Source organism: Panthera onca, chromosome F1 (assembly GCF_046562875.1).
Source record: "Panthera onca isolate mPanOnc1 chromosome F1, mPanOnc1 haplotype 2, whole genome shotgun sequence".
Classification (NCBI taxonomy): Eukaryota; Metazoa; Chordata; class Mammalia; order Carnivora; family Felidae; genus Panthera; species Panthera onca.
The window spans coordinates 69,562,201-69,577,988 of NC_138355.1; the positions used below are offsets into that span (position 1 = coordinate 69,562,201).

General features: G+C 62.8%; 1 protein-coding gene across 2 annotated transcripts; it reads left to right on the forward strand.

The window, feature by feature from the left end:
- The first annotated feature begins 419 nt into the window (after positions 1–419).
- On the forward strand, positions 420–15,327 carry INSRR (insulin receptor related receptor). 2 transcript variants are annotated; one of them, XM_078441354.2, is made up of 22 exons: positions 420–584; positions 3,673–4,224; positions 5,455–5,758; positions 5,851–5,993; positions 6,202–6,346; positions 7,013–7,227; positions 7,475–7,601; positions 8,965–9,203; positions 9,600–9,767; positions 9,855–10,050; positions 10,443–10,484; positions 10,555–10,775; positions 11,025–11,161; positions 11,245–11,407; positions 11,625–11,730; positions 12,049–12,101; positions 12,286–12,515; positions 13,008–13,118; positions 13,251–13,410; positions 13,694–13,823; positions 13,941–14,075; positions 14,287–15,327. In XM_078441354.2, the coding sequence occupies exons 1-22, from the start codon at positions 500–502 to the stop codon at positions 14,525–14,527; spliced, it is 3,903 nt and encodes a 1,300-aa protein (XP_078297480.2). In that variant the 5' UTR covers positions 420–499; the 3' UTR covers positions 14,528–15,327. The 2 variants fall into 2 exon arrangements, with proteins under 2 accessions (XP_078297480.2, XP_078297481.2); XM_078441355.2 differs by lacking the exon at positions 13,008–13,118.
- The last annotated feature ends 461 nt before the right edge of the window (positions 15,328–15,788 follow it).

Below are 15,788 nucleotides of genomic sequence, written 5' to 3' on the forward strand. Positions count from 1 at the left end.
GCGCCCGGTGATACCGCGGCCCCGTGCGGCCCCCCGACGCTCGCTCGGGCGCCCAGCCGCCCAGCGGGGTTCCGGACTTTTCTCCCGGGCGACTCCGCGCCGCTCTCGTGGGCGGGCTCCCTGGGCTTCCTCGCCGCGCCGGCTCCGGGTTGGCAGGCCTCGCGGACTGCCTTTTGCTCTGCACCCTGCCTGACTCTCCCTCTCGGAGGCCTCTCTGAGCCTCCTCTCCTGCTTTCTGCATCTCTGCCCTCATCATTCGGTCTCTGGGTTCAGACCGAGTCTGTCTCCAGCTGCCTGTCACTGTCTTTGTGTCTCTGTGGCTCTCATTCCCTTTTTCCCTCTGAGATTCCCCCCCACCCCCCACCCCCGCGCCCGTGGGCCCCCACCCTCCCCTCCCCTCTGAAGCCTGCGTGTCTGTGTCCCTTAGGTCCTGCCAGGCCCTGCTCCTCCCCGAGCCAGCTGCAGAAGCCAGGAGTGGGCACGAGGCAGGCCTGGGACGATGGCAGCGCCCAGCCTGTGCCCGGGGGTCACATGCCTGCTTGCGATCCATCTCTCCTTGGGATTTGGCCTGGACACACTAGAGGGTGAGTCCCCCAGCACTGCCTCCTGGAGCCCCATCTCCCCCCTCCCACACCCCCCAGCCAGCTGGGAGGCCAAACATCTGTTTCCCTACGGCATGAAGACGGGGGGGCGGCTCTCAGGACTTCCCACCAGGAACAGCAGTTAGTTCCCCCACATAACCGTGTTTCCCCCTCAGCCCCCTGCGATGTGAGAAGGACCTTGAAACAGAGAAATGAAGAGATCTTCTCCATCGTGCATTCCCAGAGAACAGCATGAGGAGGAGAGTCTCAGGGGTCGTTTCTCGGGTGCAGGGAGGGATGGGTAGCTGAGAACTAGGCACCATGAAGTAATGAATCCATTGTGCAGACAGGAAACTTGAGGTTCAGAGAATTGAGAGGGAAAGCTGGACGGGGGCCCAGAGCGCTTGTCCCAGGGCCTTGTCCCATGTCCCCCACACTTAGGGCCAATCCACTGGGCCCAGGCCAGACCCTTCCTATGTGCAGAGTTGGGGAGGGGAGGACCGCATAGACCAAGAGGCCCCATGCGGGTGTGGGGAGCCTAGCAGGGGAGGAAAAGACACTGAATGTGCGAGATTCAAAAGCGGGAAGGATTAAGAGCGTGCCCTTCCCCAGTCCCACCGTTCCCTTCCAGACCGAGGCAGCTGGGGGTGGCGGGTCCACTGCTCCGTGCCCCCCCCCCCCCGAGGGGCCCCGTGGTGCCCTCAGATGGGAGGCTTACAGGAGGAGGTCAGAGTCTCCCTTTCCTACAGAGACAGAGGGGAGTTGCAAAGGGTTGGGGTCGGGGGTCCCCTGAAGAGTGCTGGTGGGGAAGGCACTGCAGGCGAGGGACAGCCCCTCCCCCACTGCGGGGCCAGGACAGGGCACACAGATGCCAGCCGTGAGCCCGGTTGTCAGGAAGGGAGCACGTCCCTGGGAGGGGGTGGGGCGTGGTGTTTGGTTGTTTGATCAGGGGACCCAGATGTCCTCTTCCCAGCACAGCTCTGCGCAGGGCCAGGTCCTGAGGGCAGGCAGGCAGGGGTTAATCTGTGAAGGTCGTAGATTTGTTTTTCCAAATGACTCCCATCAGGGGAGCCCTAGAGAGGCCGGGGCATGATGAGAAGTGGCATGTGGGCGCCTTGGAGAGCCTGATTGGCCTTTGCCTGGAGGGGCTAGAAGTGTTTTCTCATTCTCTCCCTCTTTTTGTGCATGTGAATGTACACACACACACACACACACACACACACACAGCAGCTGTGCAGAGCCAAGCACAGGGACCATTAATGACAACAGGGAGAAGGTGTGATGCAAGCCTCAGGGAGCCAACCTTGCCTGCCCGCTACCAGGAGCTGGGCCTGGGTCTGTGTGGGGGCGCGGGGGTCTGTGTGGGGGTGCGGTGCTGCCGAGAGCCAGGCAGGAAGTGGGGAGCAGGATCCAGAGAGCCTAGCAGGACATGACTGGCGAGCCGAAGAATAGACTCGAATCCTCCAGCCTGGAAGGTATCCTCTGGAGCAAATGAGAGTGCATGGGCCAGGCATCCAGCCCAGTCAGGGGGCCCGTCTCAGGTGCCTTGGGGAGAGGAAGGAAAGTGGGTCTGAAGAAGCCAGGCACAGCCCGGTCCCCGGGGGAGGAGTGGATCTGGGAACCAGATGTCCACCAGTTCAAACCATGGCCCCTGAGTGCCCGGTGGACGCAGCCCTGAGCGGAGCACCGCGGTCTCGGTGCCGACTAACAAGGGCCACCCTCGGGAGATCCCGTCCTTGGAGGGGTGACAAAAATGTGGACAACAGTTGTGGGGTGAGGCCCCAGGTGTTCCGGTGGGTGCTAGAGCCAGAACTGGCCAGCCCGAAGGGGGAAGTGACTAATTCAGGTCAGAGGATCGGGGACGGACGGGCTCGACCTGAGGTTCGCAGGACAAGAGCTGAGTGTGTGGCCAGGCCCGGGAACCCTCCTGAGGCTTGGAGACATTAGCGAGGACCCGTTTATCAGCCCCCTGGATATCAGGCCGAGGAATTTTCACTTGAACTTTCGGCAGTGGGGAGCCACGGACGTCCCTTCGAGAGTAAACCAGTGCGGGGACCAGACATCCGGCTCCCTTAGGCCTGGGAGGGAAGCAGGAGGTGTGAGGCTTTGCGTCCCAGTCACAGAATCCATTCATTCATCACATACTTGCTGAGCACCAGTTTTGTGCCAGGCACCAAGGATACAGCAATGAACTACACAAAGATCCCTGCCCTTCCGGAGCTTACCGTAAACAAAATAAGTAACTCAGACATTAGCCAACGTTAAGATGTAAGGAGAAAAGTTAAGTAGGAAGGGGGGTAGGGAGTGTTTAAAGGGATGGTCAGAGAAGTCCTCATTGAGGAGGTGACATCTGAGCAGAGACTTAAAGAAGGTGAAGGACCGCATACAGGGAACAGCGCTCTAGCCAGAGGGAACAGAATGTGCAAAGACCTCAGAGCAGAAGCTTGGCTGGCTTGTTTGAAAACCCAGCAAAACAAAGTCAGTGCGGCTGAGGAAGAGAGGCAAAGGGGTTGAAGTCAGAGAGGCTGCAGAGGCCTTGCAAGCCCCGTAAGGACTTGAGCTTTTAATCAGATGCGGGCCGCCAGGGGGTTGTGAGCTGCGCAGGAAGGTCACCCCAGTTGTTTTGAGACGATCCCTTTGGCTATAAAGTGAAGAGACCGGGAGGGGACGCGGGCGGAGGTGGGGGGCCATCTGGGAGGCCACTGCTGTCAATCCAGGAGAAGGGCACGGTGCCAGCAGCGGAGGCGGTGACTGAGCATTGGATGTGCTGTCATTTACAGGTGGAGCCCACAGGCTCTGGGGGTGGGGGCGTGGGGGGAGGGGGCGTGGAGGGAAGGACTCTTCACCGTCACCGTCACCGCAGGAACGAAGCAGGTTGGGGAGGGAGGAGCTCACTCTGGCCCACGCTGACCCGTCGGGTGCCCGTCCTTCAAGCCGCCATGAGGCCTGTGAGGCCCAGGGAGGAGGCCGCCCCACCGCCACGGCGGAGCCCTGCTCCCACGCCGTGTCCCGCTCCCAGAGGGTCCCCCAGGGCGCGACGGGGAGCCCAGCCCACGCCGCACTGACGGCCGCGTGCCGCCTGTGCCCGCAGTGTGCCCCAGCCTGGATATCCGCTCGGAGGTGGCGGAGCTGCGCCGGCTGGAGAACTGCAGCGTGGTGGAGGGCCACCTGCAGATCCTGCTCATGTTCACGGCCACCGGCGAGGACTTCCGCGGCCTCAGCTTCCCGCGCCTCACGCAGGTCACGGACTACCTGCTCCTCTTCCGTGTCTACGGCCTGGAGAGCCTGCGAGACCTCTTCCCCAACCTGGCGGTGGTCCGCGGGGCCCGCCTCTTCCTGGGCTATGCGCTGGTCGTCTACGAGATGCCGCACCTGCGGGACGTGGGGCTGCCGGCGCTGGGGGCCGTGCTGCGGGGGGCCGTGCGCGTCGAGAAGAACCAGGAGCTCTGCCACCTGTCCACCATTGACTGGGGCCTGCTGCAGCCGGCCCCCGGGGCCAACCACATCGTGGGCAACAAGCTGGGCGAGGAGTGCGCCGACGTGTGTCCCGGCGTGCTGGGCGCCAGCGGCGAGCCCTGCGCCAGGACCACCTTCGGCGGGCACACCGACTACAGATGCTGGACCTCCAGCCACTGCCAGCGAGGTGGGCGCCGGCCCAGGACACGACGGGGCGGCTGGCGGGGGGGGGGGGGGAACGACACCGGAAGGGTGGGGGCAGGCGGGCCGGTGGCGTCCTCGCTCGGCCGGCACGGACCCCCTTCATTCTCACCCGTCCTGTGAGGCAGGCCATCTTTGTTATTCCCAGTTTGCAGATGAGGAAACTGAGGCTCGGAACAGTTAGGTAACCGAGGTGGCTTACGTGAGCTATTCCATAATTCTTAGTTAGAGCAGTGCCTGGGTCATGGCGGGTGTTCTCTGTCCCGATAAAAGTGGCTGCAGCACGGGCGGGAGGCACAAGGCAGGCTGTCAGGTGGGATCCAGTCTAGCAAGTCAGGTGCACGGAGAGAAAACGGAAGGAGGGAAGGGAGTGGAGCGAAGCAGGGAAGTGAAATAAGGAGGGATGATGGGGGGAGGAGGCGGAGTTCACGGGGGAGAAAAGGAGGACCGTTCAGAGGCTCGGAGCAGATCTGGGGTCCCCAGCCACAGGGAGGTCAGCTCCCTCACCCCAAAGCCTCTGCTTCGGGGCAGAAGAGTAACCAGACCCCCGCTGTATCTGCCGGGCCCCAGCTCCCCGGTGCCTCCGTGTTGGCTGTAAACACGGCTGCTTCACATCCTCTCTCGTGTACAGTGTCAACACGCCCTGGCTGACCCCCGCACACCCCGCTGCCACAGACAGCGAGCTGCCACCACGCACGGTTCACAAGCCTTGGGCCCCCAGCCCCAAACCCACCCGCTGCTGCTTGGAGCCGCCTCCTGCCCAGGGCAGAGAGCTGGGGAGGGGGGAGGAGGTGTGGGCAGGGCACGGGCGAAATGGCCAGCGGCGGCCCCACCTCGCACACACTCCCAGGCCCCCTGGCCCCGGGCCTCGGTGCCCGGGAGAAGCTGGCAGGCTCCCCCTGGCACCAGGCCCAGTGATGATCTGAGCACCAGGCCCAGACAGGACAGCAGGCAGGGCAGAAGCAGCCGTGGTGGACGAGGTCACGGCTCTGCCCTGAGTTCTGACGTCCCTGGCCAGGCTGTGGGAGGTGGGGAGCCACACAGGGGGACCGTGGTCCTTGTCCTCAGAACCCACCTGAGGAAAAGAGAGCCAGCAACCCTGTGCCATCTGAATGGGAGGAATTTGGGTGCAGACTAAGAGTGTTATCCCAGGGGGAGGGGTGGCACCGGAACCCAGGGGCCAGGGGCCAGGCCTGACACGGCCCTCTGCCCGCAGTGTGTCCCTGTCCCCATGGGCTGGCCTGCACCGCTGGGGGTGAGTGCTGCCACGTCGAATGCCTGGGGGGCTGCAGCCGGCCGGAAGACCCCCGTGCCTGCGTCGCTTGTCGCCACCTCTACTTCCAGGGTGCCTGCCACCGGGCCTGCCCCCCAGGCACCTACCAGCACGAGTCCTGGCGCTGCGTCACGGCAGAGCACTGCGCCCGCCTGCGCTCTGTGCCCGGCCGCGCCTCCACCTTCGGCATCCACCAGGGCCGCTGCCTGGCCCAGTGCCCTCCGGGCTTCACGCGCAATGGTAGCAGGTGAGTGTAGGGGGTGGGGGGCTCTCTTGGATGGGTGAGGAGGTCCACGCTGGCCCAGGGCTCATTCCGCACCCTCCACTTGCCCCTGCCAGCATATTCTGCCGCAAGTGTGAGGGGCTGTGCCCCAAAGAGTGCAAGGTGGGCACCAAGACCATCGACTCCATCCAGGCCGCACAGGATCTGGTGGGCTGCACCCACGTGGAGGGGAGCCTCATCGTCAATCTTCGCCAGGGCTGTTAGTACCTTCCCCAGGCCACACCTCCCCTCCCGGCCGTGCCCCCCCTTACAGGGACCCAGCTAAGGCACCACTGTCCACCACCCCGGGGTCCCGGTCCTGAGGGGCCCCCTCCTTGCACCCCCATCCAGCAACGCACCCTGCTCCCCCACCCCATGCAGACCTGTCACCTCCCGTCCTGCTCTGGCCCTGTCTTCCCCGGTTGCAGACAACCTAGAGCTGGAGCTGCAGCACAGCCTAGGGCTGATAGAGACCATCACCGGCTTCCTCAAAATCAAGCACTCCTTCGCCCTCGTGTCCCTGGGCTTTTTCAAGAACCTCAAACTAATCCGGGGAGACGCCATGGTGGACGGGTAAGGGGTCAGAAACAGCCTCTGACCTGATCCCTCTGTCACACCTCCTTGTCCCTAACACTCCCAAAGCAGCAGCAAAGAGCATGGGCTCCGGAACCAGCTCTGCCTCGTACTATCTGCGTGACACCGGGTAGGTTACTTAACTTCCCTGGGCCTCAATTTTTCTTCTCTGTAAAATGGGGTTGATAGAACACTACTTATTTCTTAGGGCTGTTGTGAATACGACTTACATTGTTATGTATGAAACACAACAGTGCCTAGAACACAGTACGTACTATGTAAATTACAGTGACACCGGACTCTACGTAGGTTGGCTAATATTGTTATCCGATGCTCTCAACTGCAGAGCAAGACTGCCTCGGTTTGAACCCATCCCCACCACCAACCAGTCAAGGCCTACCTGTAAGGTAGCCAGGATTTGTCAACGTACAGAGAATGTTTTAAATTACCGTCCCACCAAGCGGTTTTTCATGTCTCCCTGGAACAGCCACGGACCCTCGGGGATACCCCCACTGCAGCTGGAGAGGCAGAGCCCCAGACTGAGTGCCCCTTCTTCCCTGTGCCCCCCGGCACGGACAGCCCCTCCAGGAGGAACCCATAAGGCACCCCCCCTCCCCCCCTTGCCCCCACCTCTCGTGCAGAGCAAGGTCCCCTGGCCTCCCCCAGGAACTACACTCTGTACGTGCTGGACAACCAGAACCTACAGCAGCTGGGGTCCTGGGTGGCTGCGGGGCTCGCCATTCCCGTGGGCAAGATTTACTTCGCCTTCAACCCGCGCCTCTGCTTGGAGCACATCTACCGATTGGAGGAGGTGACCGGCACGCGGGGACGCCAAAACAAGGCCGAGATCAACCCCCGCACCAACGGAGACCGCGCTGCCTGTGAGGCCCGACACCCCGACCCCGGGGAGACACGACCCGCGCAAAGCCCAGGCGCGCGCGCGCTGAAACACACCAGACACGCACCCGGGAGGCAGGGGGCGCTTGACCGGGACCCTTAGTTACGTCCGCTTCGGAGGCCGCGTGGGGGGAAGGGGTGCCGCGGGGTCAGGGTGGGGGCTCAGAATTAGGTGGCTCAGGCAGAGCCGAACGCGGCTGAGAGCAGGTGTTGGCCCCCCGCCCCGCCCAGGCCAGACTCGCACCCTGCGCTTCGTGTCCAACGTGACGCAGGCGGACAGCATCCTGCTGCGCTGGGAGCGCTACGAGCCGCTGGAGGCTCGGGACCTGCTCAGCTTCATCGTGTACTACAAGGAGTCGTGAGTGCCGGGGGCGGGGCCAGGGCGAGGGGCGGGGCCCGCGCTGGAGTGGGCGGGGCCAGAGCCACCGCGGGGCGGGGCCAGGCCCGGACGCGGCCGATTCCTTCGCGAAAGCGGTCAGGTGAGGGCAGAGCGCTTTCCGGGGGGTGCTGTAGAGAACCCAGGGGCCAAGACCCCCACGTCGCACTCGCTTGCAGTGCCCACGTCTGGCTCTCCCCTCACTTTATTCATCCCTCCGTGCCTCAGTTTCGCCTCACCAGTGAACTGGAGAGGACAGTCAGGACTTCCGAGAGGCTAGGACAGGAGCCCCGCTGAGAAGGCTTGGATAATTAAACTTCAATTCACTATGCTAATGTTCTGTACTGACCACATGCTCCTGCCCCAGCAGCGGTTTGGGGAGTACCCACTAATTTGGCCAGTTTTATGCGTAGCTTTGCCAGCATTTCATTAAAGCCGGAGGAAGGGAGGGAGCAGGGACAGCCAAGGACAGGCTGCTCTTTTCCTCCGAGAGAGTGTACTGACCAGCGCAGGAGGGCCAGTGGTTAGACCACAGGAAGGATTTCTCCAAAAGCATGGCTAGGAATCAAAACTAAAATTCTTAGAAGAGAGGGGTGGGTCTGGGAGGGCAGTCTGGGAGGGCAGCAGTGAGGAGAACTCCCCGTCTATGGGAGGGAGACAGAGGATGGGAACCACCTCGCTTGGAAGTCATTCTTGGGAACTAAAATCGAGAGGCCTTAACCTTCCCACTAGCACAGGACCTGGCTGGGGGAAGGGGGTGGGGAGTCAATGGTGGGTGGCCTGTCTCAGCGGTAGGTGAAGGTCTCTAGCATGGGGAGCTGAAGACTGGTAAATACAGATTCCTGGGCCCTGCCCCCCCCCCCAACACACACACAAGTTCTGATTCACTTAGTCCTGGGTAGGGCCCATGAATCTGCATTTCTAACAGGCTCCCAGATAATGCCGAATCTTCTGATCCATAGACCACACTTTGGGGAGCACTAATATGGGCTGCAATGTACCTGGCACACCCTGCCTGGCTTGTGCAGTTCACAATCTACACAACTGTACCCAGCTGCCTCTGGGCTCAAAAGATAGAGAATCTTAGAAGTCCTTCACGAAGCTCCCCTACCATCACTGCCTTGCAGCATGGCTGTGGCTGTGCTCACTCAGAGACAGGCTGTGACTCCTGGCCCAATTCCAGCTCTGATCAGACCCACTCAGTGAGTGCCCCCAAAGAGCAGGGTGCCTTCACGCCTACTGGAAGAATGGTAACGACAGTCTTCAGGTGGTTCAGAGAGGAGGGGGTGCTAAAAACTGGGGTGGGGCTGAGCCACCCCTCAGTTCCAGGGGTCGGGATGTTCAGCCCCTTCCAGAACGCCACGGAGCACATAGGTCCAGATGCCTGTGGGACCCAGAGCTGGAACCTGCTGGATGTGGAGCTGCCCTTAAGCCGCACCCAGGAGCCAGGGGTGACTCTAGCCCCCCTCAAGCCCTGGACCCAGTACGCAGTGTTTGTGCGGGCCATCACACTGACCACTGCTGAGGACAGCCCCCACCAAGGAGCCCAGAGCCCCATCGTCTACCTCCGAACCCTGCCTGCGGGTAGGCTGGACTTCCAAGGGGGTGGGAGCTAGGTGCCTGGGTCGGAAGGAGAATGAGGGAACCCAGGCACCAGACATAGAGAAGCTGGGTCACTGAACACCTGGCCCCTAGAGACTGGGAAGCCAGATGTTAGAGTCCTAGAAAGAATAGGGGGCATCCGTCTGGGTCCTAGGGAGGCTGTGGGTGGGAGAGAGCGCAGGGGGAACATTTGAGCCAGTTCAAAGGCCTTCGAGGAATGGGGGGCCCTAGATTCTGAGTGCCAGGAAAGGGAGTTTGCGGGTCACTGATTCCTTGGGAGAAAGAGAGGGGCTTGGACCCCAGAGAGGGGCCCCTTACCAGACAGTGTTTGAAAGGGGGATCCGCGGCCCCTCAGCTGTACCCTACTTACGTCCCCAGCGCCCACGGTGCCCCAGGATGTCATCTCCACGTCCAATTCCTCGTCCCACCTGCTGGTGCGCTGGAAGCCACCGACTCAGCGCAACGGGAACATCACCTACTACCTGGTGCTGTGGCAGCGTCTGGCGGAGGACGGCGACCTCTACCTGAACGACTACTGCCACCGCGGTGCGCAGGGCAGCGGCGCGGGCCGGAGGGGTTGGGACGCGGGCCGGGGCGCCGTGCGTCTAACTGCCTTTCCCTGCGTCGCGCCAGGCTTGCGGCTGCCCACCAGCAACAGCGACCCGCGATTCGACCGCGAGGACGCGGAACTCCAAGCGGAGGCGGAGCCCGGCTGCTGCCCTTGCCAGCACCCACCTCCGGGGCAGGTCCTGCCGCCGCTGGAGGCGCAAGAGGCCTCGTTCCAGAAGAAGTTCGAAAACTTTCTGCACAACGCCATCACAATCCCCAAGTGCGGCGAGACGCGCCCCCCCCCCCCCCCCCGAGGGCCTGAAGGGCCAGGCCGCGGAGGGGCGGGTGTGGCTGGAGGGGTGTGGGCGGGGCCGCGGAGGGGCGGGTGTGGCTGGAGGGGTGTGGGCGGGGCCGCGGTGGGGCGGGTGTGGCTGGAGGGGTGTGGGCGGGGCCGCGGAGGGGCGGGTGTGGCTGGAGGAGTGTGGGCGGGGCCGTGGGGGTGGGTCTGGCTGGAGGTGTGGGGGCGGGGCCACGGAGGGGGCGGGTCTGGCTGGATGGGGGTGTGGGCGGGGCCGCGGGGGCGGGTCTAGCTGGAGGGGGAGGGGCCTGGGTGGGGCCGCTCTGCGGGCGGGGCTGACCCCGTGCCGACCCCGCCCTCCCTGGTCTCCCCAGATCCCCCTGGAAGGTGACGTCCATCAATAAGAGCCCTCACAGGTGAGCGGGGCGGGACTGAGGGGCGGGGGTCCCGGGCCGCCGCCGTGGTTCTGACTCGCGCACTCCCCAGAGACTCAGGGAGGCACCGCCGGGCAGCCGGGGCCCTCCGGCTTGGGGGGAACAACTCGGATTTCGAGATCCAGGAGGACAAAGTGCCCCGGGAGCGCGCAGTGCTGAGTGGCCTTCGCCACTTCACGGAATATCGGATCGACATCCACGCCTGCAACCACGCGGCGCACACCGTGGGCTGCAGCGCCGCCACCTTCGTCTTTGCGCGCACCATGCCCCACAGTAGGTGACCCCCGACACCTCTACCCACCCCCCACACCGACCCCAAGGACTCTACCCAATTAGTGCGCCAACTAGCGAGTTCGACCTCCCGGTAACCAGGGTCTCTGCCTGCTCACCCTTCCTAGTCCCCAAGTCCGCATATCCTAGAGCTTCCTGAAACCTCCCAGGGTGGCCCCCTTGAGTTTGAACGTGAAGGTGAAAGGAAGTACTTGGGGCCGGGGCCGGACTGCCTGCTGCCCTCTCCCACAGGAGAAGCCGATGGTATCCCAGGGAAGGTGGCCTGGGAGGCAGCCGGCAAAAGCAGTGTCCTCCTGCGCTGGCTTGAACCCCCGGACCCCAACGGACTCATCCTCAAGTACGAAATCAAGTACCGCCGCTTGGGAGAGGTAGGTACCCCAGGGGACCCCCCACCCGGCCCCAGTTTTTGCCTCCATCCTCTTCCCAGACAGCTGTTCTGTGTTGTCCTCAGGAGGCCACAGTGCTGTGTGTGTCCCGCCTGCGGTATGCCAAGTCTGGGGGGGTCCACCTGGCCCTTCTGCCCCCTGGAAACTACTCTGCCAGAGTTCGGGCAACCTCACTGGCTGGCAACGGATCCTGGACAGAGAGTATCGCTTTCTACATCCCTGGCCCAGGTTGGCATAGCCTCTGCCCCAGACTGTACTCCCAGCAGCCCCGCAGGGGTCCCCCGCCCCCCGCCCCTGCCACATCTCCGGTTGCGGAAGTCACAGCCACTCCACCGCATTCGCATTCCTCCCCCTGCTCCTGTTGCCCATCGTGAAAGGAGAAGCGTCCCCTGTGCTCTGACTTCTCCATCTTTGACCCTACCGTCTGCTGCCCTCTGACCACCAGAGGAGGAAGACTCCGGGGGGCTGCACGTCCTTCTCACTGTCACCCCTGTGGGGCTCATGCTGCTTGTCATTCTCGCTGCCCTCGGTTTCTTCTACGGCAGGAAGAGGTGATGATGACCAGTCCTACCATTTCCCATCCCCCTTCTCTCCCTGAGCCCTCATCACAAAGTCAGTGTGCAGTCAGCGGATGATAGAGGAGACAGTAGAGGACGCCCTAGAGCCCTAACTCATCCCCTGAGGGCACTCCCTATTCCCAGCCTGTCACAGCCCAGATGCCGGGACTTGGAAAGTGCGTAGGGATCCCCAAGGTCACCCTTGATCAGGGATGGGGGTGTGGTCAGTAGCTTCCCTCCTCTTTGTCCTCTGACATTGCTGCTTCCTTCCTGGGGACACTTCCAGCCTGACCCCCTCACCTCCCTTTGCAGAAACAGCACCCTGTATGCCTCCGTGAATCCGGAGTACTTCAGCGCCTCTGACAGTAGGTCTGGGAGTGGGTGGACAGGTGTGTGGGAAAGGGAGACAGGAGGGAGGACAGCCACACTTCCAGGAGACCTTCTTAGAGAAAGCAGCCTTGGGACCCGAGCCCTTTCAGAGAGGAGAGAGGTGGGCGGGGGTGTGGCAGAGAGCAGTGTTCTTGCCTCGTGACCCCCGCCTCCCCTCAGTGTACATCCCTGATGAATGGGAGGTGCCTCGGGAGCAGATCTCCATAATCCGGGAACTGGGCCAGGGCTCCTTTGGGATGGTATACGAGGGACTGGCACAAGGACTTGAGGCTGGAGAGGAGTCCACACCCGTGGCCCTGAAGACGGTGAACGAGCTGGCCAGCCCACGAGAACGCATTGAGTTCCTCAAGGAAGCCTCTGTCATGAAGGCATTCAAGTGTCACCACGTGGTAAGGGAGGATCAGGGACAATGCCGGGGTAGGGTCATAATTAGGCTGAAAGTCGTATGGTAAGACGGATAGGGAGGGTCAAGGATGAGGTCAGGGCACCATTAAGGTCGGGGTTGGGACTGTGGCGAAGATCCTAATTGAGGTAAAGGTCATGGTTAGGGCTGGACTCAAAACCGGATCATGGTAAGACCATGACAGAATCATGGCTGGGGCTGGGATCAGTCATGGTTGGGGGTCAATACTCCGTGTCATTAGGATCATGATTGGGACCAAGGTCAGAGTTGGGTGAATCGTGAAGATTGGAATGATAGTTATGATCAAGTTCATGGGTTAGAGTCAAGGTCATTGTTAGATCAGGATTAGGGCTGTGGTCATGGTTGGGTTTAAGGTCAGGGTTGGTGTCTGGGTCAGGTTGTGGTCACAGCAGGTCAGTACTTTGGCCAGGTGGGTCAAGGAGAGGGGACCTGCAACCAGGCTCTTTGTCCGTCCCAGGTACGTCTCCTGGGCGTGGTGTCTCAGGGCCAGCCAACTCTGGTCATCATGGAGTTAATGACCCGTGGGGACCTCAAGAGCCATCTTCGGTCTTTGCGGCCTGAGGCAGAGGTGGGGACCAGAAAGACCCTGGGCCAAGGGGCTGGAGAGTTAGAATTGACTTGGGCACAGTTGTGGGGGAATCCTTGGGCAGGAGTCCAACCTCCGGGCTCCTTCTTCACCAGCCCCCTGTCTTGGCTCTAGAACAACCCTGGGCTCCCGCGGCCAGCACTGGGAGACATGATCCAGATGGCTGGTGAGATTGCAGATGGCATGGCCTACCTTGCCGCCAACAAGTTCGTGCACCGAGACCTGGCGGCCAGAAACTGCATGGTGTCCCAGGACTTCACCGTCAAAATCGGGGGTAGGCAGGGTGCAGCGGGTAGGGGCAGCCTGAGGAGTAGAGTGACCCTCCCTGAGCTAGACTAGGAGATCCAGGCCTGGCCCCCAGCTCTGCCCCTAACAGCCACTCCCCCCACACTGGATCTCAGGCTTCTCGTCCAAGGCCAGGGGGTGGTTGCGGTGGGATGATCTCTGAGGTCCTTTGAGCCGCCGCATTCCAGGATTCTTGGGGGCTGCGCAGGGGGAGAGGGCCGGGGCCGGTGTGGCCTTCCGCGGCCCCACACCTGTCCACCCTCACTTTGCAGACTTCGGGATGACCCGAGACGTGTATGAGACAGACTATTACCGCAAGGGTGGGAAGGGGCTGCTGCCCGTGCGCTGGATGGCCCCCGAGTCCCTCAAAGACGGAATCTTCACCACCCACTCGGACGTCTGGTGGGGCCTGGCTGGACCAGAGGGCTCAGGGGGTGTGCAGGGGGGGCTGGGGAGGGGCCCGGGTGCGCTGCGCCGCGTGCAAGGTGCTGGGCTCAGGCCCTCGTGCGTGCCCTCCAGGTCCTTCGGTGTGGTGCTCTGGGAGATCGCGACTCTGGCTGAACAGCCCTACCAGGGCCTGTCCAACGAGCAGGTGCTCAAGTTTGTCATGGATGGTGGGGTGCTGGAGGAGCTGGAGAGCTGTCCCCTTCGGCTGTGAGTGCCCCCTGCCCGCCATCTGCCCTGCCCCGCCCCCACGACGGTGGCCCCGCCTCCTCTGATGCTGAATGTCCACCGGTGCCCCGCTCTGAGCCTTCCCATTCTGAGTCCCCACTACGACCCCATTTCCGCCCCTGTGGCCCTCCTGTTGTAGTCCCCCACGCCCCCCTTGCACCAGCTGGCCCTCTCACGCTGCCCCCCTCCCCAGGCAGGAGCTGATGAGCCGCTGCTGGCAGCAGAACCCACGCCTGCGGCCCACCTTCACCCACATCCTGGACAGCATTCGGGGGGAGCTGCGGCCCTCCTTCCGCCTCTTTTCCTTCTACTACAGCCCAGACTGCCGGGGCGCCCGGGTGTCCCCACTGCCCGTGGCCGAGCCCGACTCCCCACCGACTCCAGAAGGGGCTCCCTCAGACTGCAGCCCCCAAAATGGGGGCCCGGGGCACTGAGGCCACCCTATTCTCTGGGTGACGGGCCTCCCACGGGCAGAGAGGAAGGGTCCTGACCTTTGAGGCCCTGAGGTGTGCACACATTCACACCCCACCCCATGCTCAGAAGGGTCATGGGGGCGGCCCAGGCTGGGCCAGGGAGCAGGAGAGGGAGGATTGGGTGGGGGCAGAGGGGGCAGAGCAGACTCCCCGTAGGAGTCTGAGTTTCTCCACGAGAAGCTCAGCAAGGTCACGGCAGGAAGAGTGGACAAGAAGTCCAGCCTGGGGAGAGGGGCCCACCCACCCAGAAGGTGGGGTCCAGAGACGCCCAGCCTCAGCTTTGGGTGTCCTGTGGACTTCTGGGACCATCAACACACTCAAAACCAGAGGAGCACCCGCATGAGGCCGGGAACCCTCTCTGTCCACGTGTGGAGGTGGGGGATGGGATGTCCGTACGAATGCCCTTCTCAGCCCCACGTTCCCCCTCCTCCCCTCATCCCCACACACCAGAGGGCGTGGGGAGAACCCAGAGACCTGGGTGAGCAGGTTCCTAGCCTGTAGACTGCCCTCACTTCCTCCCCTGCTTCGCCACACCCAGGACCCCCCAAGTTTGGTGCTCCTCCGCCCTCTTCCCCAGGGGCATCCCTTGGTGCAGATTCACCCCTTCTCCCAGCCCCTTCCCTTCAACCTCCCCCCTGCCCTAGGATGATTAAGGCTTTGATCCTTCGAGCCTTGCTTCCTCCCTGCCCTCACTCCTGCCCCCCCACCCCCGGCCTCTCAGGGGAAGACTGAAGGAGGCACAATAAATGCTGAGGTCTGTTTGTGCCCTGGTCCCCGGAGAGCCCATTATCTCTCCATCTATGTGGTCTTAACACTGGCTGAACTTCCTCCTTCCCTTCTTGGGGACTTGACACGGTGACCCTGAGGCCGCGATACAGGATAAATACTGGGCTGTCAAACACCACCTCCACGAGGACCTAACAGCCCGGGTTGTCATGGCCGTGTCCGCCGCTCGGGCAGCCAGAGGTGGCTGAGCCTGGCAAGGAAGCTTTGTCTCTGGGCTCCCAGCCTCACCAACCGTCCCCCACACCTCATCTTTAGGTCGTCCCTCGCTGCTTCCACCGGGCAGACGTCTCCCGGGCATCGGAGGACAGATGCAGGGGTGGGGGAGGGGCCCTGATGACCGGTCCGTGCTGGACGCCCCCCCCCCCCCCGCCCCCCAGCCAGGGCAGGGACCGCGAGCAGAGTCTGTGTGTCTGGCTCCCTTAGATTACCCACAAGC